The sequence below is a fragment of the Oncorhynchus mykiss genome, chromosome 23, assembly GCF_013265735.2.
Source record: "Oncorhynchus mykiss isolate Arlee chromosome 23, USDA_OmykA_1.1, whole genome shotgun sequence".
Classification (NCBI taxonomy): domain Eukaryota; kingdom Metazoa; phylum Chordata; class Actinopteri; order Salmoniformes; family Salmonidae; genus Oncorhynchus; species Oncorhynchus mykiss.
Window position 1 is genome coordinate 38,975,111 of NC_048587.1, and position 27,810 is coordinate 39,002,920.

Here is a 27,810-nt window from a genome sequence, read left to right on the forward strand (position 1 = left end):
GGAGTAAACAATTAACAAGTCAGTAACACAGTAGAAAAAAAGGGGGAGTCTATATACATTGTGTGCAAAAGGCATGAGGAGGTAGGCGAATAATTACAATTTTGTTTGCAGATTAACAACACTGGAGTGATAAATGATCAGATGGTCATGTACAGGTAGAGATATTGGTGTGCAAAAGAGCAGAAAAGTAAATAAATAAAAACAGTATGGGGATGAGGTAGGTAAAAATGGGTGGGCTGTTTACCAATAGACTATGTACAGCTGCAGCGCTCGGTTAGCTGCTCAGATAGCAGATGTTTGAAGTTGGTGAGGGAGACAAAAGTCTCCAACTTCAGCGATTTTTGCAATTCGTTCCAGTCACAGGCAGCAGAGAACTGGAACGAAAGGCGGCCAAATGAGGTGTTGGCTTTAGGGATGATCAGTGAGATACACCTGCTGGAGCGCGTGCTACGGATGGGTGTTGCCATCGTGACTGAGATAAGGCAGAGCTTTACCTAGCATGGACTTGTAGATGACCTGGAGCGAGGGCCAGCCGACTAGAGCATACAAGTCGCAGTGGTGGGTGGTATAAGGTGCTTTAGTGACAAAACGGATGGCACTGTGATAAACTGCATCCAGTTTGCTGAGTGTTGGAAGCAATTTTGTAGATGACATCGCCGAAGTCGAGGATCGGTAGGATAGTCAGTTTTACTAGGGTAAGTTTGGCGGCGTGAGTGAAGGAGGCTTTGTTGCGGAATAGAAAGCCGAATCTTGATTTGATTTTCGACTGGAGATGTTTGATATGAGTCTGGAAGGAGAGTTTGCAGTCTAGCCAGACACCTAGGTACTTATAGATGTCCACATATTCAAGGTCGGAACCATCCAGGGTGGTGATGCTGGTCGGGCGTGCGGGTGCAGGCAGCGAACGGTTGAAAAGCATGCATTTGGTTTTACTAGCGTTTAAGAGCAGTTGGAGGCCACGGAAGGAGTGTTGTATGGCATTGAAGCTCGTTTGGAGGTTAGATAGCACAGTGTCCAAGGACGGGCCGGAAGTATATAGAATGGTGTCGTCTGCGTAGAGGTGGATCAGGGAATCGCCCGCAGCAAGAGCAACATCATTGATATATACAGAGAAAAGAGTCGGCCCGAGGATTGAACCCTGTGGCACCCCCATAGAGACTGCCAGAGGACCGGACAGCATGCCCTCCGATTTGACACACTGAACTCTGTCTGCAAAGTAATTGGTGAACCAGGCAAGGCAGTCATCCGAAAAACCGAGGCTACTGAGTCTGCCGATAAGAATATGGTGATTGACAGAGTCGAAAGCCTTGGCAAGGTCGATGAAGACGGCTGCACAGTACTGTCTTTTATCGATGGCGGTTATGATATCGTTTAGTACCTTGAGCGTGGCTGAGGTTCACCCGTGACCGGCTCGGAAACCAGATTGCACAGCGGAGAAGGTACGGTGGGATTCGAGATGGTCAGTGACCTGTTTGTTGACTTGGCTTTCGAAGACCTTAGATAGGCAGGGCAGGATGGATATAGGTCTGTAACAGTTTGGGTCCAGGGTGTCTCCCCCTTTGAAGAGGGGGATGACTGCGGCAGCTTTCCAATCCTTGGGGATCTCTGACGATATGAAAGAGAGGTTGAACAGGCTGGTAATAGGGGTTGCGACAATGGCGGCGGATAGTTTCAGAAATAGAGGGTCCAGATTGTCAAGCCCAGCTGATTTGTACGGGTCCAGGTTTTGCAGCTCTTTCAGAACATCTGCTATCTGGATTTGGGTAAAGGAGAACCTGGAGAGGCTTGAGCGAGTAGCTCAATTATTTCACTTGAAGCAAAGCTTATAAACCAGTTCGATGTAATATAAAAATATATTGTTCCTTTAACAACATTTATTCTGTAAATTGTATGACAAATTTCTTACCTTAAACTTTTCACTTACATTTTGCTTACATACGCTAACATTAAGCAATGTGTATTATATTAGAATAGATATAAAACTATAGAAGTGTATTGGGATATTATCCAGTGGTGTTGTGTCGTGTTAGATGCAATATTATTATGTGTAATGATTTGTCTCAGTCTGTGTTGTGGTCATTAGAGACTTTTAACTTTTTATTTCAAGACATGTATTACATGAAACAATGCCCAATGATCAATGCATTTTCCATTCCGAAAGCAATTTTTAGGCCAAATTGACACCAAAAGTTTTAATTGACAATTTTACTACTAATGATCTAAGTTTGCAGTATTATTTCATGGCATCTGAATTAATGGCAGCGATAGGGGAATATTTTTCCTTCATTGAGACTAATGGCGCGTGATCTTGTTAGAACATGAAATGAGATTTATTGCTCTAATACTATAATTGTGAGGGTGCTGTTTGTCGCCGCTGTCTCTTGCTCCTGGCCCTGGGTTTCTAGTGTAATACCTTTCAGATTCTTGTCAGCACTTCTTATGGAGTATCGATATGGGCCTTTGTTAAAAGTATCCCAGCCTCTGTAGCAAATTCAACTTGTTTTTCTAACCATCAGTGTGTATAGTTTGTAGTGTCAATGAATGAATTAGTCATGAATATTGTACAGTCAAGGTTATCACATTACTTTGATAATAATATATATATATATATATACATATATATATATATATATATATATATATATATATATATATATATATATATATATATATACATGTATTTTTTCCATACCTGCCTGGTATATACAGTACACTTGTGGTGCACCACTTTTATGGAATTATTTTATTATATCTGTCACTAGTATTTCAATAGGTGTTGTACCTCTTTTCCCTCACCACTCTGTATTCCACCTTTTATCCTCTTTCTGTAGTGAGCCAAGGGGGCATGGCAGCAGACGTTTGTCCAGATCCTGGTATTCCAGAGAATGGGAAGAGGATGGGCTTTGACTTTCAGTGGGTGCCTTTTCTTCACTCTTATCAGGTTTGGCGTCAGTGTAATGGGAACTGTGTGGAACAGCTTTAATCAGTGCGAGCCCTGCTGTGTTGCATTTTTAAACCCCCACTGCTATACCATCACCATTAGTGACTGCAATTGCACACCCTCAATAGGTGATACGACCCTCTTAAAGAAGATACCTTAATTCAACAAGGACCATTACTTGTTTATTAAGGAGGCAGACTTACTTCTAACCATTAAAAACAAAGAAACTTGAGAATGGTAGGGAACTTGTACACAGAGAAAAACAGTGATATTTAGAGGAAGGAAGTCTGTCACAGGCATAGAGGGGCCAGGGGTCGATGGTGAGCTCTGTACGACCGGTCAATCACTTACGGTCATTTGTCTCTCCAACTCCCATAGGGTCGGAGCCAGCATCCAGTTTTCCTGCGATGACAGCTATGTGCTTCAGGGATCAAAGAGCATCACTTGCCAGAGAGTCACAGAGACACTGGCCGCGTGGAGTGACCACAGACCTATCTGCCGCAGTAAGTGTGAATGCATGCAGACCATTTTCCCATCCCAACACTTTCTGTTGGTACATTTTCCCATCTTGTTATTAAGGGAGATGAGGGACACGCACCAATGGTGGGCAGGGTGTTCAATGGTGAGGGACTACATGTTGTTATATGTATATGAGTTATATTGTTATATGTTATATGAGTTATATGTTGAGGATGTAACTGCTACCTACTACCTCCCAGGTCAAAGACTTGAATGTTCTCTATTCTTCATATTACCATGGCTTTACCTGGAATTTACAAAGGCTATTCAAGATTCAATCCCCTTGATTTAAAAGCATTGAGACGTCTTCTCTCTTTCTTTATTGAGACTTGCAGTTGTTAGCCATCTGTGAGAGGTAGTAACTGCAAGCTGTCTTCCTTTGAAGTGTTAATAGCTGGGATGAATATCACATGAGCTCCCAAAATTATTATGACTGCATGATAGGCTTTTGTTAGCACATGTTGTGTACAAAAACAGTTTTTTGTTGTTGTTGCTATATACACTATTTATCACCTTTGAAAATGTGATCCTGCTCTCAATGGGTTAGTCCCCTGACTAAATTCAAGTCAAAAAAAAATATATATATATAAAATAATTATGTAATCCCTATCCATTTAGATTTGGGGAAACATTTTTTTTTTAAATGTAAAATACATTTATAGCAGTCCATATACAATAGACTGGGTTAAGTGCTACCAAACTGTAAACGTGGAAAATATATTGGATTTGAAAAAAGTAATCAACGTAAACTGTTGTTTTGAGGGTGAAACTTCAACCAGAAGATTATGTCATAAAAATATTGCAACAAGTTTTCCACATAGAATTTTTACATTTTTTAATTTGAATTTGGACCTTTGAAACAACATTTGATCTTCAACTATAGGCTGTGCAGCATCTCCTACTGGATCGTTGATTTATCTACAATTATTAATTTGATCTCTCATCTAGGGTTTTAGCCAAATCCAGCCTTGCTTAGCTTTGATATTTGTCACTGACTTCTACCAATGTGCTATCATGAGAATGATTATTGAGAGCTCTCTAAATAACTAAATATTTTCACTGTTGCTATCGAAGTCATTCCAAAGAGTATGTTTAACGGAGCAAATTAAATGCAATCATACTTATGTCCTCCTATACAGTGGGGCAAAAAAGTTTTTTTTCAGCCACCAATTGTGCAAGTTCTCCCACTTAAAAAGATGAGAGAGGCCTGTAATTTTCATCATAGGTACACTTCAACGATGACAGACAAAATGAGAAGGAAAAAATCCAGAAAATCACATTGTAGGATTTTTAATTAATTTATTTCCAAATTATGGTGGAAAATAAGTATTTGGTCACCTACAAACAAGCAAGATTTCTGGCTCTCACAGACCTGTAACTTCTTCTTTAAGAGGCACCTGTTTGAACTTGTCATCAGTATAAAAGACACCTGTCCACAACCTCAAACAGTCACACTCCAAACTCCATCTATGCCATTGACTTTGTCTGGCTTTAATTCAAGTTTGTTTACAAATTAATAATTGATATGTTGGATTCACGTTTCCATTTCAACCAAAAATCTAAGTTAAAGAATGGGAAGGGGACTTTAGCAGTAACACATTGGGAATTCAACAAGTGTGTGAATAAAGGTTTGAATCTCATTGATCAATGTTTCAAATATTACCCACATTTCCACGTTTAAATGCCCAGTGGCACACTTATGAAAGCATGTTGTGGCTAAACTGATACTCCAATCTGAATTTAAACCAGGTAGAAAGTGTGTAGAAATGATAATGAACCTAAATGCTTTAATACTTTAATCTCCAAACTATTTTTCTTCAATCACAGCATTTTTAATATAGAGTTATTTGCCGTGATATTTAGCAGATTTGGTTGATCTTGTTGTTTCAAACCAGTGAGCTTATTAATATTATTAATCAATAATATGGGCAGATGGAATTATTGACAATGAAAAAGGTTGAAATGTTGTTCCCTTGTTATATAATTGCTACATTTACTATCAATATATGATAAAAATGTGTTTTCCAGATTGCGTTTTGGCAACAAAAAAAATAGGAATGTAAATATTTGGTCGCGACAGAGACAACCTGATTCAATTTGGGTCCCGAGCTGAGATCTGCAGAGTTCTAACTTTCAAAGCCATAGAGGACACAGGCCTCCAGATAACATAAATCAAAATGAAATGAGGCAGTATGTCAACCTTCCAGAAGTAAGAGTAACCATGTTTGACAATTTCATAGCACCATTCCTTGGAAGTACTGATTGATTCAGACACTTTTTTGTCACAGCATCACCCATGAATCCCTTTAAGAATAACAGTCTACTAACCCCCTCACCCCCAAACCTCTCTCCACTACCATCCCCTCCATGCGGAGCTAAGTAACAGGTAGAAGCCATTAAATGTGAAGTTACAAAGCCTCCAGCTCAGAGATACACTGCTGCTCTTTTCTCTCCCGGATGGGCATGATCCCAGGTGATTATTTAGTTAATTATAGACTGTTGTTCCGACCTGCAAATGAAGAATGTGCTCGTTTTGCCATTTTTTTCTATCGACTATAGAACCCTCTGACACTTTGATAATTAACAGGCGCACAGCCTAGTCATCAGAGATTTCATAATTAATCATTTTCAGCTTCACCTCTTGATGATTTCACTCACCAATCCTCAGTTGTTGTGGAGCGGATAAAGTTTGCGTAATTAGGTGCTATTAAAAGGCACTGTTTTGTAAACAAGCATATTGGCTTCCAGCCTTTCAATGAAGGATACCACTGTAGAAGGATACCACTTAAGGTTGGATTCTCAGAAGGCTGGAATCCAACCTTAAGATTCCAGACACATTTTCTATGACGCAACACATGGAATCTCATTTTTTGTAGAGAAAGTGTCCATCTTCCAACCTTGAATGCATTCCACGACTAACTGTTTTACAGAAAATGTACAGCAGTGTCAAGTCTATTTCTGGAGTTGGTTGAGGTTATCGCTTTGCCAAATAGCTCATCTTTCTCAGTGTGATTGTGGGATGTATATCACCTGTTGTATCATTGCATTGTTGTTTCCAATGTTTAATTTCTGATGGATGTATTTGATTTCAACAGCGAGAACGTGTGGCTCTAATTTAAGAGGACCAAAGGGCTTCATCACGTCCCCTAATTACCCTGTTCAGTATGAAAATAATGCCCACTGTGTCTGGGTCATAACAGCAGTGGACAACGGGAAGGTGAGTCAGATGTATTTTCTTCTTTCTTTCACTTTAACATGGTGAGTTATCAGCATTCATATACTTGCTAATGAATCCCTCTGCAAGGTGATTGGTTCAACTTCAATCATTTAATTCATTTTTTGTAGTATTTTGCAAGTTGAGTATCAAGGCATTATCACATTATTTTGGATGCAGTCTGAGAGATGTTTTGACTCTAAATGAAGGGAAATATATTTTATTGTGACAGTGACCCAATAGGACAGATCTTACGAAAGACAAAATGTTCTGTATTGCAAAATAGTATGTGAGGCATAAAACTTTAAATTATAACAAATGTGTCGTATATTTATTTACCCTGCATGATGCCAAACAACCCATGACTTCATTGGATGGCTTCATTGGCATTGTTAAGGAAACATTTCATTATCATGCATTGTTTTCTTTCAGCGATTAAACAATTTGTTTATACTTGGCATACTCCATGTTTATTTCATTTAATAAACTCCACAAGTTAACGGCAAGAATGGAGATGATTTCTGTGTGAAAATTATTTATTTTAATTCAGTCACCTCAATGTCAGAAAAGTTTCAAGAGCAGTATTGGAATCATGCTGATGCAATGGATAAATATCTATTGCGTGGTGGGGGGGATCCAATCACATAATCATGATTATGTTACTGTGTTAATGCAATGCCATTGTGTGCATTAGCTTACAAATGGCATTAAATTCACTAAATGATCATAACAAATATGAGGCATATTAGCAGAAAAAAAATCTAATTTTATAAAGAGGGCCCACTTGAAACTGTTCAAATTAATGGTTTCTACTTGTCGTGTATATCCCTCGGGGGTCAGAGCACTAAAGATAAAGCAAACAGAAATTAATATTTCCTGTTGTAAATTATGGATACTTCAAGAAAGAGTGCCTTAAAGGAAATGGAACTCTTCAAAGTGATTGGAAATAAATAATTAGTCACTTGGCGTCACTTGGCCTCCCAAAAAGCCATATCACAACCTACAGTTGAAGTAAGAAGTTTACATACACTTACGTTGGAGTCATTAAAACTTGTTTTTCAACCACTCCACAAATTCCTTGTTAACAAACGATAGTTTTGGCAAGTTGGTTAGGGCATCTACTTTGTGCATGAACACGTAATTCTACAGACATATTATGTCACTTATAATTCACTGTATCACAAGTCCAGTGGGTCAGAAGTTTACATACACAAGCTGACTGTGCCTTTAAACAGCTTGGAAAATTCCAGAAAATGATGTCAGGGCTTTAAAAGCTTCTGATAGGATAATTGACATCATTTGAGTCAATTGGAGGTGTGCCTGTGGATGTATTTCAAGTCCTACCTTCAAACTCAGTGCCTCTTTGCTGGACATCATGGGAAAATCAAAAGAAATCAGCCAAGACCCCAGAAAGAAAATTGTAGACCTCCACAAGTCTGGTTCATCCTTGGGAGCAATTTTCAAACACCTGAAGGTACCACGTTCATCTGTACAAACAACAGTGCGCAAGTATAAACACCATGGGACCACGCAGCCGTCATACCACTCAGGAAGGAGACACGTTCTGTCTCCTAGAGTTGAACGTACTTTGGTGCGAAAGTGCAAATCAATCCCAGAACAACAGCAAAGGACCCTGTGAAGATGCTGGAGGAAACCAGTACAAAATGATCTATATCCACAGTAAAACGAGTCCTATATCAACATAACCTGAAAGGCCGCTCAGCAAGGAAGAAGCCACTGCTCCAAAACCACCATAAAAAAAGGCCAGACTACCGTTTGCAACTGCACATGGGGATAAAGATCGTACTTTTTGGAGAAATGTCCTCTGGTCTGATGAAACAAAAATAGAACTGTTTGGCCATAATGACCATGGTTATATTTGGAGTGAAAAGGGGGAAGCTTGCAAGCCGAAGAACACCATCCCAACCGTGAAGCACAGGGGTGGCAGCATCATGTTGTGGGGGTGCTTTGCTGCAGGAGGCGTGCGCTTCACAAAATAGATGGCATCATGAGGAAGGAAAATTCTGTGGATATATTGAAGCAACATCTCAAAACATCAGTCAGGAAGTTGAAGCTTGGTCGCAAATGGGTCTTCCAAATGGACAATGACCCCAAGCATACTCCCAAAGTTGTGGCAAAATGGTTTAAGGACAACATAGTCAAGGTATTGGAGTGGCCATCACAAAGCCCTGACCTCAATCCTCAGGAAAATTTGTGGGCAGAACTGAAAAAGTGTGTGCTAGCAAGGAGGCCTACAAACTTGATTCAGTTACACCAGCTCTGTCAGGAGGAATAGGCCAAAATTCACCCAACTAATTGTGGGAAGCTTATGGAAGGCTACCTGAAACGTTTGACCCAAGTTAAACACATTTCTTTAAACAATTTTTATTTCACAACCAGCTATGCTAGTTGAGAACAAGTTCTCATTTGCAACTGTGACCTGGCCAAGATAAAGCATTGCAATTCGACACATACAACAACACAGAGTTACACATGGAATAAACAAAACATATAAGGCAATGCTACCAAATACTAATTGAGTGTATGCAAACTGCCCACTGGGAATGTGATGAAAGAAATAAAAGTTTAAATAAATTATTCTCTCTACTATTATTCTGACATTTCACATTCTTAAAATGAAGTGGTGATCCTAACTGACCTAAGACATGGCAGTTTTACTAGGATTAAATGTCAGGAATTGTGAAAAACTGAGTTTAAATGTATTTGGCTAAGGTGTATGTATACTTCCGACTTCATCTGTATGTGTTGTGATAATTGTGTTGTTTGCTCTATAACCTGTTAATTCATATTCCTTGCGAACATGATATATGGGCCTAAAGGCCCGAGACAATAAGGAGACACAGTGGCAGAATGAATTCAGCAACACCTTTTCTTTATCACAAAACCCGGATAGCTTTTTCATATGTAGTGTATCTTGCACCAAGTACATGGTTCTTAGAGATTTTGATTGAGATTTTTGTCTTCCAATGGCTGGGGTTGTGGCAAATGTTCCTGTCTGTCTCCTGTGTAGACTGATAAGTTTGTTCCTTTTCTTTAAACCTATTCTCAATTAATTTTGCAGGTAGTATAGGATAGAATTATCTTAAAGTAGTCTGTTTTGTAATAAAATGACTCTTCTGAAAGTTGTTTTTACCTATATTTATTGCAAGAAGCAAGTGCCCTTTTTAAATTACTTGCTGTGTAAGTCAAGTTTTCATTATTTCCTTCTCTAATTTGTGGTATGCCATTATTCAAACATGAGCATTTATCTTGGTGGAAAACTTGGGTTTTGAAAACAAACCAGTGAGTTTTTTTAGAACACATGGACACATTCAGCTCAAATGAACGTCCATTCTGTGGCTTTTTTTGCTAGTTTGGGAAGATATGATAGTCATGTTTTGGGCTTAGGAATTATGTTCTCCATTTAATTGAAGAAGGATTGCTTTCAATGTATGAGCAGGTCAGAGTATGAACAACCTCATAAAATTTGTATTTCTTCCGATCTGTTCTCTAGCTAATATTTTCTGACATTCAGTGTTACAAGTAGTGCTGCCTCATCAGATCCCTAGTTGATTTGTGATCATAAGCCAACCATCATGTGTTACATTGATTACACAAGTGTATGTATATGAAAAAGTCTAGATGTCCACAGTTCAATGAACTGTCCAGGTTCTGAAAATGCCCGCCAGTTGACCCTCTTTCAAGATAACACTGTTGTTTGTAGGGAATATTCCATTTTGTAAACTGCACCTCAAACAACTATGTTCATGTCTGGAGCAAGTTTTGATTAATTTGTATTAATTTTGTGCATACAATCTTTTGAATGTTTTAACTCACAATTGGACTTCAATGTTATGCTCTAAACCGAGAGTCACCTGGCATACCATCATACATCAGACTAGGTTACCCCAAGGAGTATAATCCATTCAGTAATTAATATAGTCATTGACACATTAATATATTTACCCCCGATGTGTTAGTGTTTGTGTATGTAACTGGTTGACAGTATTTATAAACAAATAGTGTGATATTTTTGACAAAACAATGTTGTTGGGACACAAAATGGGCAAAATGGGCTAAATGTATAGGGACAGGTGTTCAAACCAGACATTGATTATTTGGGATGAGTTACAAAACATCAACAGTCTCTACAAAGTCACAGGGAGGTTTTAAGCATTTTAGAAGTCTTATCAACAATTGAATACAAAACAGAACCATTGAACCAGTTGTCATGCCTTTCGGTTCTGAATAAAACAAAGGAATCAATAGTGCCCTAAAATTTTATCTACAGGCCACTTAAAGGAACAATCACGAAGTTGTGCTGTCAGCATGCAATTGTGTTGATATAGACTATGAGTTCTGTTTTCTCCATTGCTTAGTCTTCTGTAAAAACCCTATTGGTTTTTGACAGGGTAATTTGAGAGGGTCGTAATGTAGACTTCTCATTTAAGATTGCCTTAAACTGCTTACTATGAAACAAAGTTTGACATTCCACACAGATTGCTTGTCCAAAAACTTCAGAGGTGCTCACAGTTGCGTAAAAACCAACAACATATGTTTACCTCTATTGACGGTATATTATCCCAGAGACATAAGAGAAGGCTAGTAAAAATGTCCCAACAGTACAGGTGTCACCTGATTCAATATATACTGTATATACGGTTAGAGCACAGCTTTAGGGAGTTACCATAGACATGGATATTGTGGTGACACTGAGAAATTAAAGGCTCTCCATATTCTATTGTAATTGTAAATGGCAGGTCATTGTGTAATTGCTCATTTATTCTTAACCCTGTCCATCTCTCGGCTTGTATTTTGGCTTGTTCCAGTTATCATGACTTCATCACATTGCTACATGTATTTGGACAGTGTCTGTTTTTTATTATGATTAAAGCATAGGTCGGAATTCAATCTTAGCACACATTGGTTTTTGCAGTGCGATTTCTCTCAGGTGGCTTATGCTGTATTGGAGTTGTCAATGGTGTTATGCCAAGAAGATTGACATTTGATGGATAATGGATTGCCACAAAGCCACAATGATCCTTAGACAATGTATTGTTTTTGTGCGCTTTGAAGTGCAATGCATGACGATTGATATACAAACAGATGGTGCAGCAGTCTAATTAAACACACATTCATCAAATCTACATATATTAGTGTTAAGTTCCATTAAACTGTATATTATTCTTGGTTTAGTAGCCGTTGGTCATTGAGGGAAAATGTGTGTGTTAGATCTTGCCCCGAGCTATTGTTATCATTAATCTCTGCAATGTATTTTTTCTTCTGAAGAGTTGAGAGTAGTGTCTTCAGAAAGTATTCATACCACTTTACTTTTTCCACATTTTGTTGTTACAGCCAGAGATTTTGTGTCACTGATCTACACACAATACCCCATAATGTCCATGTGATTTTTTTTGCAGATTTTGTTTTTAATTAATAAAAAATTAAAAGCTGAAATGTCTTCAGTCAATAAGTATTTAACCCATTTGTTATGGCAAGCTTAAACAAGTTAAGGAGTAAAAACGTGCTTCACAAATCACGTAATAAATAGCATTGACTTATTCTCTGTTCAATAATAGTGGTTAACATGATTTTTGAATGACTACCCCATCTCTGTACCCCACACATCTGTAAGTTTCCTCAATTGAGTAGTGAATTTCAAGCACAGAGTCAACCACAAAGACCAGGGAGATTTTTCAATGCCTCACAAAGAAGGGAAGTGATTGGTAAATGTGTAAAAAGAAAAAAGGCAGATGCTGAATATTCCTTTGAGCATGGTGACGTTATAAATTAGGCTATGTTTGATTTATCAATACGCCCAGTCACTAAAATATACAGGCGTCCTTCCTAACTCAGTTGCCTGAGAGGAAGGGATTTCACCATGGTGATTTTAAAGGAGTTACAGAGTTTAATGATTGTGATAGGAGAAAACTGAGGATGGATTAACAACATTATAGTTACTCCACAATACTAATCTAAATGACATAGTGAAAAGAAGGAAGCATGTACAGAATAAAAAATATTTGCATCCTGTTTGCGACAAGGCAATTAAGTAATACTGCAACATGTGTCCTGAATACAAGTTTTGTGCAAAACCAACACAACACATCACTGAGTACCATTCTTCATATTTTCAAGCATGGTGGTGGCTGCATCATGTTATGGGTATGCTTGTCATTGGCAAGGACTAGGGAGATTTTAGGGGGGGTACAGCTATAAGCACAGGCAAAATCCTAGAGAGAAACCTAGTTCAGTCTGCTTTCCAACAGACACCGGGAGAAGAATTCACCTTTCAGCAGGAGATTTAACCTAAATCACAAGACCGGAGTTGGTTACCAAGATGACATTGAATGTTCCTGAGTGGCCTAGTTACAGTTTTGACTTAAACCTTCTTGAAAATCTATGGCAAGACTTGAAAATGGCTGTCTAGCAATGATCAACAATCAACTTGACAGAGCTTGAAGAATATTTTAAAGAATAATGGGCATATAGTACAATCCAGGTGAGCAAAGCTCTTAGATACCCAAAATGACACACAGCTGTAATCGGCGCTAAAGGTGATTCTACAAAGTATTACTCAGGTGTGTGAATGTAAATTAGATATTTCGGTAAAACGTTTTAAAAATACATTTGCAAACATTTCTTGAAATACATTGTCATTATGGGGTAGTGTGTGGAGATGGGAATTCAGGCTGTAACACAACAAAATGAGGAATAAGTCAAGGGGTGTGACTACTTTCTGAAGGCACTGTACATGGCATGGTGAGTTATCAGAGGCTCCTGAATAGTAAACTGGCTATCAGTGAACTTGTACACAAGGATTTAGGCTCTCACATTGATCATTCACTTTGGGCCCTTTGGCTTGCTAATACACATTTCAGTGAGGATTGCCCAACCTACACAGGTAATATATTTGTGCTTCAAGTTTCAGAATGAAAAAATATGGATGGGAATAATGGTTATTTAATGGCCCAAATGAGAGAATTTTAGAATGTTGATAATGAGTTTGTCCTAATTAAGCTTTATTTCTTCCCTTCAAGCAATCTCCGCTGAAATCCAATTTTCTTTTAATTGCCTTTCATCCTGTACAGGCATCAAATGTGGAGGCATCTTTTTTTCTCAAGGCTTTGTTTGTGCCCAGGCATTGCAAATACTTGAACTGCTCTTTTGCATTTCATAATTTCATTGCCACCCCAAAATAATTTGCAAATGTATTTCATGGTTTCATTATTTCAGCTTCCGTGGTAGCAGTGGCAGGGTTGCTTTTTACACATACTATGCAATGATAATCAGTCATCACAGCACTTCCCGAAAGACGTGTTTGAAATGATAGAGCTTCAGCAGCTGAAATGTTGCTGTCTTTTGCAGCTCTAATATGACTAAGCTATGTTTTGCCATTGTGAATACCATAGAGTACCATGATGTTTTTATACATTACATGCTAAAAGACTCATTATTAGTGCATGGGATTTATGGTTATAATTCAATCATAGCGCATTACACTTTTGATGCAAAACCACACGTATTTTAAATATTTGTTTAAATCCTAACCACTGTTGACACAGATATGGATTGTTTACGTTTGGCATGATTTGAAAGGCAATTTGTTATGATTGAATTCCGACCCAAGGCTTTTCATTTATACAATTTATAGGAAAATAAAGCAAACGAAGCATTGTATAAATAGTACAATTGCAAAATTGTTTATGGCCATGCTATAGTGGCTGTCCTTGAACCAATGGAACATTTATCCTTTTTTGAGCAGGTTATTAAGCTTGCCTTTGAGGAGTTTGATCTTGAGAGAGGATATGACACGCTAACAGTGGGGGACGGAGGGAAAATTGGCGATGCCAGGAGAGTGCTCTATGTGTGAGTACTCTGCAGATGCTCTGAATTTATCATTTACAATCTCGGACTATCCCTCCAGCATTCTCTGTAGGATTTTTTAAGTTTCACAGAACTACTACTGCATGCTCTAGTCTACACAGATGAAATAGGACAATACATTGTGCATTTATTCAGATAATACATTGAACATAATTGTCATATAATTAATACACATTTACCCCTTACTTGAAAATACTGGTCAATGCTTTTGGAGCATAAAAACAATAAATTGCGCTTCTGATGTGAGTAAGAGACAATGAACCATTGAGTTCCATGTGATGTGTTTCAGGCTGACAGGGTCCAGTGTTCCTGACCTGATAGTCAGTATGAGCAACCAGATGTGGCTCCATCTCCAGTCTGATGACACCATCGGGTCCCAAGGGTTTAAGGCCCTATATGAAGGTATGCTTCCCATTCTCTTTGACAACATATACAATGGTCTGCCAAAAAAAATGGATTTGGTCTGGATTTAAACCCTGTACATTTCCCATTTCATGTTGAGGTCATGCTTATTTGAGTTTCATAGTTGGTGCCACTTTTCCGCATACATAAAATTTGATATGTAAGATATGTGTTGGTCTGCCCAGCATGTCCTTTTGACTAGGCAACTATATGTGCATTTATTTACACCCTGTAGAATGTTCACTGTATGCCTAGCCAAGTCATCAATTCTATAGATTCAGTGAAAGATTAAAGCAAATGGGTCAGCATATGTGCTCGACACAGACACTGATATGTTAGAGTTATCCAAATGAATTGCACTGGCTGGTTTTGGATAGGCTACCAAATAACATCAAAGCAAAGTTCTATGAAAATATATAAGCATCTGTTTCAATAAACACTAATGTGCAGAATTTGCTTCCACCAGCATAAACGGTAATTCATTTCCAGTATCAGATGGTCGGTCTAATTCTTTCCAACTGATGAATAGCAATGAACTTGCACTAATAAGTCATGTGTTGACTGGGCACAGTGTGCCACTCTGGCAAAGTCAAACCCACATTAAAGTAGTGTCATGCTGTGAGAGCAGAAGAGATTTGCGTTGCTGATACATACTGTGGGGACACGGTTTGCTTTGGAAGATGCTTTCCAATCAACTCAACTGCTAGGTGGAAGTACAGTTAACTTAGGCCCCTATTCAATAAAATATTTTGTGTGGAAACATTGTACAGAAAGTCTGTCACCACCATCAACTTTCCATTTAGACATTTATGACATGGCCAAAGGTTTTGAGAATGACACAAATATACATTTTCACAAAGTCTGCTACCTCAGTTTGTATGATGGCAATTTGCATATACTCCAGAATGTTATGAAGAGTGATCAGATGAATTGCAAATAATTGCAAAGTCCCTCTTTGCCATGCAAATTAACAGAATCCCCCCAAAACATGTCCACTGCATTTCAGCCCTGCCACAAAAGGAGCAGCTGACATCATGTCAGGGATTCTCTCGTTAACACAGGTGTGAGTGTTGACGAGGACAAGGCTGGAGATCACTCTGTTATGCTGATTGAGTTCGAAAAACAGACTGGAAGCTTCAAAAGGAGGGTGGTGCTTGGAATCATTGTTCTTCCTCTGTCAACCATGGTTACCTTCAAGGAAACATGTGCCGTCATCATTGTTTGCTCAAAAAGGGCTTCACAGGCAAGGATATTGCTGCCAGTAAGATTGCACCTAAATCAACCATTTTCTAAGATCATCAAGAACTTCAAGGAGAGTGGTTCAATTGTTGTGAAGAATGCTTCAGGGCGCTCAAGAAACTCCAGCAAGTGCCAGGACCGTCCCCTAAAGTTGATCGGAGCACCACCAGTACAGAGCTTGCTCAGGAATGGCAGCAGGCAGGTGTGAGTGCGTCTGCACGCACAGTGAGGCAAAGACTTTTGGGGGATGGCCTAGTGTCAAGAAGGGCAGCAAAGAAGCCACTTCTCTCCAGGAAAAACATCAGGGACAGACTGATATTCTGCAAAAGGTACAGGGATTGGACTGCTGAGGACTGGGGTAAAGTAATTATCTGTGTGTGGGGTTGCTTCTCAGCCAAGGGAGTGGGCTCACTCACAATTTTGCCTAAGAACACAGCCATGAATAAAGAATGGTACCAACACATCCTCCGAGAGCAACTTCTCCCTAGGAACAGTTTGGTGATAAACAATGCATTTTCCAGCATGATGGAGCACCTTGCCATAAGGCAAAAGTGATAACTAAGTTGCTCGGGGAACAAAACATTGATTTTTAGGGTCCATGGCAGGAAACTCCCCAGACATTAATCCCATTGAGAACTTGTGGTCAATCCTCAAGAGGCGGGTGGACAAACAAAAACCCACAAATTCTGACAAACTCCAAGAATTGATTATGCAAGAATGGACTGCCATCAGTCAAGATGTGGCCCAGAAGTTAATTGACAGCATGCCAGGGCGGATTGCAGAGGTCTTGAAAAGAAGGGTCAACACTGCAAATATTGACTCTTTGCATCAACTACATGTATTTGTCAATAAAAGCCTTTGACACTTATGAAATGCTTGTAATTATAATTCAGTATTCTATAGTAACATCTGACAAAAATATCTAAAGACACTGAAGCAGCAAACTTTGTGGAAATTAATATTTGTGTCATTCTCAAAACTTTTGACCACGACTATACAATTACCCCTTCAAACACAAGTCTCAACCCTTACTTTATATGGCCCCACTGACAGTTTGCACAATTGACAGCTCAACAAAATGAATAACCCTGCACAATGAGACCACTCAATGTCACACTAGTGCCTACTGTCCAGGTACCATGTTTGACAGCAAAACCACTGAATATAAGTGGCGGGAGGTATTCTTAGGGGGCCCCGTACAGTAGGTGTCCATGTCTACTGTATATATATATAATCTGGGGCAGTATTCAGTCAGCCTTGTTCACCTGTAGTATGCATCATATAATTACATCTGTGTGAGAAATGCTGGCAACACCAAGTGATACCTACATTTGAACTATTTGAAACATTCACAACCCATAAGTAATTGCTTGTGTAAATGATCAAGCAACATGTATCAGTCAGAGGGAGAGAATCATGGTATCCCGATAAGATATACTAATAAAAAAGATACGTTCTAAAGACTGTCTATAGATACATATAAATCACTAAATTGCCACATATAATGATGAACGTTAAGGATTAAGTATTCAAATAATTGCATGATACCATCAAACTCACTTTGCAAGTAGGTAAGCATTTTTTGGCAGAGGCTCCTAGTAAATACTGTAGTTGACCCGTAACTTGCACTTGATTTCTTTCTTTAATTCCTTCCTGTAGCACATTCTATGTGCATATTTCTTTTTTATTCTGTGACATGATTCAGATTTTCTGTCAAACAACAGGCTCATTGTGAGAAAATGTATTTTGAGGGATGTCTCACAAAGCGGCTGTATAAGAGGGAGCAAAATTGTGTTTTTGTTGTCATGCCTTTCCAGATACATTACAATGCGAGAACAGAGCCGAGTAAACCCGTTGCTATCGAAAATGGAAACAATGAGCTTCATTCACTGAGCTTTATTCGGTGGAACTGCAGTCTCTTTTGTATATATCTATATATCTATATTTATATTTATATATATATTTATATATATATTTATATATATTTATTTTTATTTTTATCATGCCGTATATATCCCAGAAAACAGTGACACAGAGAGAGCAAAAAGATAAATTACAAACATTTCTCTGTTATTTGTGGACATTGATATGATGCTTTGAGTTGTTTATGACATCTTTGAAATATTTGCATTAACTCTGAAACAGACCACTGTGTACCTCAATGGCACATATTTTGATGTTATCTCCTGCTTACCATTTCTTCAATGCTTGTACTTTCACCCACAATATGCATGTAAATGGTAGACATGTCCTAGACAGCTGATTTGACTCCCAGCTCATCATCATTTAGGTTATTGGACAATAAATTCAGCGATGGACAGCCACTTGAGGCATTTTTACATATTAGTGTTTAAGAGCATGGTAAATCCTTAGTAAGACAGTTTACATCTCAATCACGGTTGCAATCGGGCTGATATGCCCTTAACCTGAATGTGGAGCCTACGCATAGATCCCTCAACTAATTGCTCTTGGCAGCTCCAAAGGTATTTAACCGGCACTTAACATCTCACAAAGGTTGTTGAATGTGCTGCTGGAATTAAACTCATCCCCTGTAGATTATTGCTCAGCTGGGCCAGTGGAGCGATAGCTACTGAGCTGACATGCTGGTTGTTAACACAAAAAATGAACTCTTCCAGAACGTCATTCATTTGTCACTGTCATTTTACTCCTGCTAGAAAATGCTGCCTCCACCTGAACTTGTAGAGGAAATAGACAACAGTTGGCATGCCAGTATATTGCTCTCGCTGTCTTGTTCTCTATTGGATTATATTGATGGTTCTAAAATGATTATACTTGCGTAAGGAATGTTGTGTTAGAGGAAAGCTGTCATGTTATGTTTTCAGGATCTGAAGATTGCTCAGTGGATATCAGTTTTAGGACATTCAACCCGAAGAGCAACTAACCAGATGTCCTTAGGAAATGAAACCATTGAATGAACTTGAACATGGTAACGCTTGCATATTTTTACAGAAATCGACAAAGGAGGGTGTGGGGATCCTGGCATCCCGGCCTACGGCAGAAGATCGGGGGAGGGGTTTTTACATGGCGACATGCTAACGTTCGAGTGTCAGGCGGCCTTTGAGTTGGTCGGCGAGAGAACAATATCTTGCCAGCAAAACAACCAGTGGTCTGGAAACAAACCCAGCTGCGTGTGTAAGATGCCATTTCAAAATGCATGACTTTAATTAACAACACTCTCATTTAGATTGATCCATCTGATACACCTACATACTCCCAACAGTCTGAAGAAATGTGGTATGACTATACCCTCTGACACATGTAAAGCTGTCATCATTGCTTGGTCAACACTCCCTGCTGTCCATTCTGGTGCTATACCATTCAAAGATCATTACTCCTGTCATTTAGACATTGCTAACAGAGCTTACTATTTACCGTTTCTAAACAGAGGTCTTGAGTTATTTTTTATTTAAAGTAAGAGCTGCTGTTGCAGGTAAGCCTGTATTGTTAGTTAGTAGATTTCAATATTTTCCATTCACCCTCCCTCTGGCACGAAGGCTGACACCAGGGTTAAGCAGCTATACAGCCAAGGGCAGTAAGCTCTTGGTTGATAGCCTCTCTACTGTCATGACACAGGGTTATATTATTCCACCTGGTGCAGTGAATAGAATGAAGAATTCAAAGGAAAGCATGTATCCCACCCATTTCAAACAAAATGTCTTCAGTGATGTCTTATAAAAGAGCTAATTTATCTCACTGTGTGCTGCATCAATGCATGATGGGAGATCTGTGTGTGTGCCCCTATCTATTTTTGCAGTTTCCTGCTTCTTCAATTTCACCACCCCATCAGGAATAATCCTCTCCCCCAACTACCCTGAGGAGTATGGGAACAACATGAACTGTGTGTGGCTCATTATCGCAGAGCCAGGGTGCAGGATTCATCTAATTTTCAGCGACTTTGAGGTAGAGCCCCAGTTTGACTATCTAATTGTGAAAGACGATGGGATGTCGGAGCCCACCACGTTTGGCACATTCTCCGGGAAGGACGTACCCTCTCAGATAGCCAGCAATGGACACATCATGCGCCTGGAGTTCCAGACTGACCACTCCAACACTGGGAAAGGATTTAACATCACTTATACAAGTAAATTTCCCTTCCTTCTAACGATATTTGCGTTTTAGCTATATTTTGATGACCCATGGCCTTCACAATGTCTTCTGTTATGCAATTCAGAACTGCATGTAAGCACAAATACTGAGTCAAGGAGTCTCTATAGTATCTATTCATATGTGTTCAATCAAATGCTAAGTCAGGTATACTCTTACAAGGGAAGTTACAAATCAGAATTATTTACAAAGCAAATAAAACATTTAAATTCTGTCTTCAATTAAAGGATCCCTGTCTGAGAATGGAGACTCATTAGCTGGAAGTGGGTGGGACCGTTCTATTTAAGAATTTGTATGGCCATACTATACATTTCCCTATGTAGACACATCTATCTTTTCCCTGTAATTAAAACCAGCCACATCCCATTTGAATTATTATTAATTATATTATATGTGATTAACTGGTCAAGATATTGTTCAAGAAGTAATGCATCCCCTTTCCTACTTACTTAACCCATGAATTCAATGAAATTATTTCACACCGATTATGGCAAATTTAATTCAAATTTCTCCCTTTTCTCTCAATACTACACCGTTTAAAGGGGCCTTGGGAATGTTTGTAATTTAAATAATTTACAATCCTAACATTTTAATGCATATTTTAATGCAAATGTGTGTACCAGTTGGCCTCCAACATTTTGTATCTGTAAACACGAGATAAGAAAAACAATAATACTGCAAGGCAATTCCGAACCTTGAAGGTAAGCATCTATTTTCCCTTTTTTGCTGATAATTTAGAGACATTATCATGAAACAGGAAACAGCAATGGTCGAGGTGTGTTCATGTCCTCTGCCTCGAAATAGACACACTCTGTAGCAGAAAAATATTGAACTGATCCAGCTGTACCCAGTGTTAATGGAATTATGCTTGTGCCACACTGAGCTGAAAATAGGTCTGAGTATTGCTGTCCCCAGTTCCTGTTTGCTATCTCTAGGACACATTCTCTTCTTGAACTCTCGGCCGGGGAGACTATGCAGAGACATGTCTCTCCTCCGCAGCTCCTGGATTTATTTGGTGGGAGAGTAACAGAGGCAGTCTGCAGTGGTCGGAAAGGTTATTCATGGAATGGAGGAGGATGTTGTTACCGTTCTTATCTCGCTTATGCATCTGCATCCAGGGGCATCATGCACCCCAAAAATCTGAGGGGTCACAAAGTATGTGAGGATGACTGGGGGGGTGGTCCGGAGGGGGGCTATTCATTTTCAAACACCTGAAACAGCATTTTCCTACAATCTAGAGCCAGAATCATTATGCTTAATTATATGTAAAAATAAGAATAATAATAATAAAACAATTCTACAAATCTAAGAATACCTCTTGAGCTGTCTGTATCCTGCTGACTGGTGGTTATTTTTTTAAATAAACTAAATATGCTTTTCTGCATCTCTGCTAAAATCTGGGTAAAATATAGTGAGTCTTATTCAGTACATTAAGTTATTGCTTTCTTATTTAAAGTCTACCAACCTTGCCAGCAGGCAAGCCAGCTAAGATAGTTAGACAAGCTAGCTACTCTAACTTGATTGATAGCCTGAGATGGCTTCTTGGTAGCTAGTTATGACATTGGGAGATTGGGAACCTATCTGGGCTAGCTAAAGCCAACTTTAGGCTAGTAGTATAACCAACAAAAAAACAAGCATAATTTACAAACAATCTGATGGGGCACATGCCCCTGTGCCTCCTGTGGGCATGACACCTCTGCCTCCACCCCCTGGACTCTTCTGTCACGATTGGAGAGTGACTAAGACAGGGAGTTGTTTTTGGCGGGAGGTGTCAGCCATGTGATGGGGATGGTGGGAGAGCCTGTGGTGTGGCAACTCAATAGCTCTATAGAACTGGTGTCACCGTGTTAGGAGGAGAGGGACATGTCTTCCAATCTGGCATGGGAAGTGACTATCAGAGAGCAGGCGTGTATTGACAATGAGGCAGGGAAATGGACGTGTTGCCTTCATGGCATCAGTCTTTGCCACTGTGCTGTGTTCATGTTGTTGCCTGATTAGCATCTATTCTCAATTACTAAATAATTAACAAGGTTCTCATCGTGTTCTCTGGGATAAGACACACAAGTTAAATGTGGCACCGAATCCAGTTTGATATCTTCTTATTGATTAAAAAACAATAGTACAGAAAACACTGAAATCACTGAAAAACACCGAAACCAGTTTTATTTTCCTCTCTAGCGTTTGGTCAGAATGAATGCCACGACCCCGGCATCCCTGTCAATGGCCAGCGGAATGGGGAGCACTTCTTGTTGGGGAGCTCCGTGCTCTTCACATGTGATGAAGGCTTCATCAAAACCCATGGGTCTGAGTCCATAACCTGCATCATTCAGGATGGAAATGTAGTGTGGAATGCAGCAGTTCCTCGGTGTGAAGGTACTGTGTAATGTTGCACGATAATCCATATAATCCTATAAGTATCCAGTGGAATCTGCCAATGTCATCCTGACTCCCTTGGGTTGGAGTGGGTGGGCACTGGGCATATCATTGTTGTCATTTGGTGAAAAATTGTAGAGCCACTAAAAGTATGCTACAATTCTACAAGTAGTAAAGTATACCCAGTAGTTAATAATCTCAAGCACCATACTGGAGTCTACAGTCATGGCCAAAGAATGACACAAATATACTTTTTCACAAGTCTGCTGCCTCAGTTTGTATGATGGCAATTTGCATATACTCCAGAATGTTATGAAGAGTGATCAGATTAATTGCAAAGTCCCTCTTTGCCATGAAAATGAACTGAATCCCCCAAAAACATTTCCACTGCATTTCAGCCCTGCCACAAAAGGACCAGCTGACATCATGTCAGGGATTCTCTCGTTAACACAGGTGTGAGTGTTGACGAGGACAAGGCTGGAGATCACTCTGTTATGCTGATTGAGTTCGAAAAACAGACTGGAAGCTTCAAAAGGAGGGTGGTGCTTGGAATCATTGTTCTTCCTCTGTCAACCATGGTTACCTTCAAGGAAACATGTGCCGTCATCATTGTTTGCACAAAAAGGGCTTCACAGGCAAGGATATTGCTGCCAGTAAGAATCCACCTAAATCAACGTTTTTTATCGGATCATCAAGAACTTCAAGGAGAGAGGTTCAATTGTTGTGAAGAAGGCTTCAGGGCGCCCAAGTAACTCCAGCAAGTGCCAGGACCGTCTCCTAATGTTGATTCAGCTGCGGGATCGGTGCACCACCAGTACAGAGCTTGCTCAGGAATGGTAGCAGGCAGGTGTGAGTGCATCTGCATGCACAGTGAGGCGAAGACTTTTGGAGGATGGCCTGGTGTCAAGAAGGACAGCAAAGAAACCACTTCTCTCCAGGAAAACCATCAGGGACAGACTGATATTCTGCTAAAGGTACAGGGATTGGACTGCTGAGGACTGGGGTAAAGTCATTTTCTCTGATGAATCCCCATTACGATTGTTTGGGGCATCCGGAAAAAAGCTTGTCCGGAGAAGACAAGGTGAGCGCTACCATCAGTCCTGTGTCATGCCAACAGTAAAGCATCCTGAGACCATTCATGTGTGGGGTTGCTTCTCAGCCAAGGGAGTGGGCTCACTCACCATTTTGCCTAAGAACACAGCCATGAATAAAGAATGGTACCAACACATCCTCTGAGAGCAACTTCTCTCAACCATCCAGGAACAGTTTGGTGGTGCACAATGCCTTTTCCAGCATGATGGAGTACCTTGCCATAAGGCAAAAGTGATAACTAAGTGGCTCGGGGAACAAAACATCGATATTTTGGGTCCATGGCCAGGAAACTCTCCAGACCTTAATCGCATTGAGAACTTGTGGTCAATCCTCAAGAGGCGGGTGGACAAACAGAAACCCACAAATTCTGACAAACTTTGATTATGCAAGAATGGGCTGCCATCAGTCAGGATGTGGCCCAGAAGTTAATTGACAGCATACCAGGGCGGATTGCAGAAATCTTGAAAAAGAAGGGTCATCACTGCAAATATTGACTCTTTGAATCAACTTCATGTAATTGTCAATAAAAGCCTTTGACACTTATGAAATGCTTGTAATTATCCTTCAGTATTCCATAGTAACATCTAACAAAAATATCTAAAGACACTGAAGCAGCAAACTTTGTGGAAATTAATATTTATGTCATTCTCAAAACTTTTGACCATGACTGTATACTGTTACATTTTGTATACTGTTGCATATAGACTTGAAAGCTCTCTATGTCAGAACCTTGGCACTAAGATTACACTTTCCCCTCTAGCACCTTGTGGGGGACATTTAACAGCTCCAACCGGAGTACTGCTGTCCCCTGGCTGGCCGGGATACTACAAAGATTCTTTGAACTGTGAATGGGTTATTGAAGCCAGCAAAGATCACGCCATCAAGATATCCTTTGACAGGTTTTCCTACTTTGTTTAGAATTGATCTTGTCCTTGATGCAGCTATTTCAATTTCACACAATAATTCAGTTTGAGATAATCTGCCATGATTTTCTTACATAAAATTGCCTGGATGGAATAGTAGCTTCTAATTTACTTCCATTTCCCCTCCTTTTTTGTCTGTTTTCATGTAGATTCCAGACCGAGGTTAATTATGACACACTGGAGATTCGGGATGGCCCCTCCAACTCCTCTCCTTTAATCGGAGAGTATCATGGCACTCAGGCGCCCCATTTTCTCATTAGCACCAGTAATTACATGTACCTGCTATTCACCACGGACAACAGTCGCTCCAGCGTGGGCTTCCAGATCCGCTACGACAGTGAGTTCTACGGTTTTCAATTTGAAATGTGTCCACAGGGCTACCTTTGAAAAGCTGGGGACGTTGTGTTTGCAATCCACAAAATGTTTAATTGCTACAACTGGTGGTGCAATATCGCTTTCATGTGTGTGCTGCTGATGTCAATATTGACTCAGCTCGTGTGGTGGGTGTTGTGATCACAAGAAGTGTAAATCTAATTTCACAGCTTTTACACCATTTCAATATTACTGAAGTGGTGTAGGAGCTGTGAAATTAGATGTACACTTATATTTGATAGCTTGTCATCATTAGTGTTGTTGCCTGAACAGGACTGTGATTTAAATGCCAAATAATTGGTTATTACGAAGGCCAACCTCATGAGATTTAGCTCATGAGATATAACGTTATTACATCACCAATGATAGCACTAGGCTGTCATCTGCAATAAGAAGATTTAGTAATCTATCAACAATTCAATAGTGTTGTAAAATAGCTAGCCAAATTCTTCCTCCAAATACTATGATACAGTGCACTCGAAAAGTATTCAGACCCCTTGACTCTTTCCACATTTTGTTACATTACAACCTTATTCTAAAATGGATTAAACTGTTTTCCCCCCTCATCAATCTACACACAATCCGTCAAAATGACAAAGCAAAAACAGGTTTTTAGATTTTTTTGCAAATGTATAAACAATGTACGTCTGAAATAATAAATGTACATTCTTGGGTATGACGCTGCAAGCTTTGCACACCTGTATTTGGGCAGTTTCTCACATTCATTTCTGCAGATCCTCTCAAGCTCTGTCAGGTTGGAAGGGGAGCTTGAGAGGATTTGTAGAAAAGAATGGGAGAAAATATCGAAAAACCTGTTTTCGCTTTGTCATTATGGGGTATTGTGTGTAGATTGATTAGGACATTTTTTTTTATTAAATCCAATTTAGAATAAGGCTGTAATGTAAAAAAATGTTGAAAAAGTCAAAAGTCTATACTATATACTCACAAAAAAATGTATGTCGTAAATGTTCCCTATATTAACCTAACCACAATTACTGTAGCACAATACTGGCTGTCATTTTAAGTAAGCAGGGATGAGACATGACTACCAAATCCAGACAGATGGCTGAAAATTGTTAATGACATCTATTGTGCTTTATAAACATTTCATGTATGCTATTTGGAAAAGCTCATTAATAAAATACACATTTGATTATTATTACAATATTTTCTATGAGGACAACCCTCCATCAAGGGATGAAATGAAAAGAGAGGGAAAATGAGAGAGAACTCCTTGTGGCTCCCTCTCATGATTTATACAGTAAAGAGTGAATATGACACCATTCTCTATTAAATTTAGGGCCTGAAATTGGTATGAAATAGTTATTTCTATCCCTAAAGGTGTTATGATGGAAACAGATTCCTGCTTAGATCCTGGGATCCCGGTCAATGGAAAGCGGCATGGGAACAATTTCGCCATTGGCTCCAGGGTGACATTCAGCTGTGATCAAGGCTACACGCTGAGCGATGAGGAACCCATCGTGTGTGAGAGGAACCATCAGTGGAATCACGCACTGCCCAGCTGTGATGGTAGTGTACCCCATCTAGCCTTGTCCAACCCTTCCTTCCTCTCCTTTTTCCTGTTCGTGTCAGGTACACTTACAGTACATGTACCCAGCTATCACCACTTCTCCTCACACTCCCCATCACATTCACAGAAAGAGATGTGGGAGACACAACTCCCTGCTAACGAATCTCTCTCTTATCTGGGGGAAAGGGTAAGCCTCTTTGACTCCCCTCGGGGGCTGAGTTCATTAATTCTTGATGAGAGGAGAGGTGACTGGAATATACACACTAAGATAACTTTGGGTGTCAGACAACAGAGAGTCAGAGAGGCAGTGAGACAGGGTGGAGGTTCTGCAGAAAGACATTATTCCAACTATTTATCTCATTTGTTTCTCGCTACTCGGGATGAAAATAAACCTGTACGGCATATTTTTCCAGTAAGTCAAGCGTTTGACCGTACGCCCAATATCATCCTCCAGACAACTAGCTTATCAGTTGTATTTTCTATTCTAGCCAAGTCTGATACAGAATGTGTTCTCTTCTGAACTTGACCTTCATGATCGACAGTGGTGGCATTTCCACATCCCATTCAGATATATGAAGTGTTTTCTTCCGTTGTATCTGCCTATTTGTCCCTCTTACTTACTCTATCATTTCACAAGGCTGTAGGCATATGCAATAGACAGGTCCTGTTCTAGACAAAGCTGCTATCTGGTTTTTAAATTGGATTTATCACCCATTCATTTCAGGAAGAGATAGAATGTTTTATATTAGAAGGAGGATTATGGCACAATACTTTTTGGAAATGGTGAAAAATAATGAACAATCACAAAGCATAACATTGATCATCCATCATTGTTTTTTTCTTGTAGTATAATTCTTAGAACCCTCATTCTTAGAAGTGCAGCAGAAATGAGTGGAACGAACTGCAAAAATCTCTGAAGCTGGAGACTCATATCTCCCTCACTAGCTTTAAGCACCCGCTGTCAGAGCAGCTCACAGATCACTGCACCTGTACATAGCCCATCTGTAAACAGCCCATGTATCTACCTACCTCATCCCCATACAGTATTTATTTATTTATCTTGCTCCTTTGCACCCCAGTATCTCTACTTGCACATTCATCTTCTGCACAGCTACCATTCCAGTGTTTAAATTTCTTTATTGTAATTACTTCGCCACCATGGCCTATTTATTGCCTTAACTCCCTTATCTTA

At 39.5% G+C, this 27,810-nt stretch overlaps 1 protein-coding gene across 1 annotated transcript in view; it reads left to right on the top strand.

The window, feature by feature from the left end:
• LOC110502713 (CUB and sushi domain-containing protein 1) overlaps positions 1 to 27,810 on the top strand; it is a 510,046-nt gene that overhangs the window by 311,332 nt on the left and 170,904 nt on the right. Inside the window, exons 8-18 of the mRNA XM_021580963.2 lie at positions 2,832 to 2,913; positions 3,320 to 3,444; positions 6,556 to 6,677; positions 14,440 to 14,543; positions 14,851 to 14,963; positions 19,173 to 19,355; positions 19,978 to 20,304; positions 22,506 to 22,700; positions 24,553 to 24,691; positions 24,865 to 25,052; positions 26,429 to 26,617. Coding sequence (XP_021436638.2) covers positions 2,832 to 2,913; positions 3,320 to 3,444; positions 6,556 to 6,677; positions 14,440 to 14,543; positions 14,851 to 14,963; positions 19,173 to 19,355; positions 19,978 to 20,304; positions 22,506 to 22,700; positions 24,553 to 24,691; positions 24,865 to 25,052; positions 26,429 to 26,617 — 1,767 coding nt within the window. The remainder of the gene's footprint in view (positions 1 to 2,831; positions 2,914 to 3,319; positions 3,445 to 6,555; positions 6,678 to 14,439; positions 14,544 to 14,850; positions 14,964 to 19,172; positions 19,356 to 19,977; positions 20,305 to 22,505; positions 22,701 to 24,552; positions 24,692 to 24,864; positions 25,053 to 26,428; positions 26,618 to 27,810) is intronic.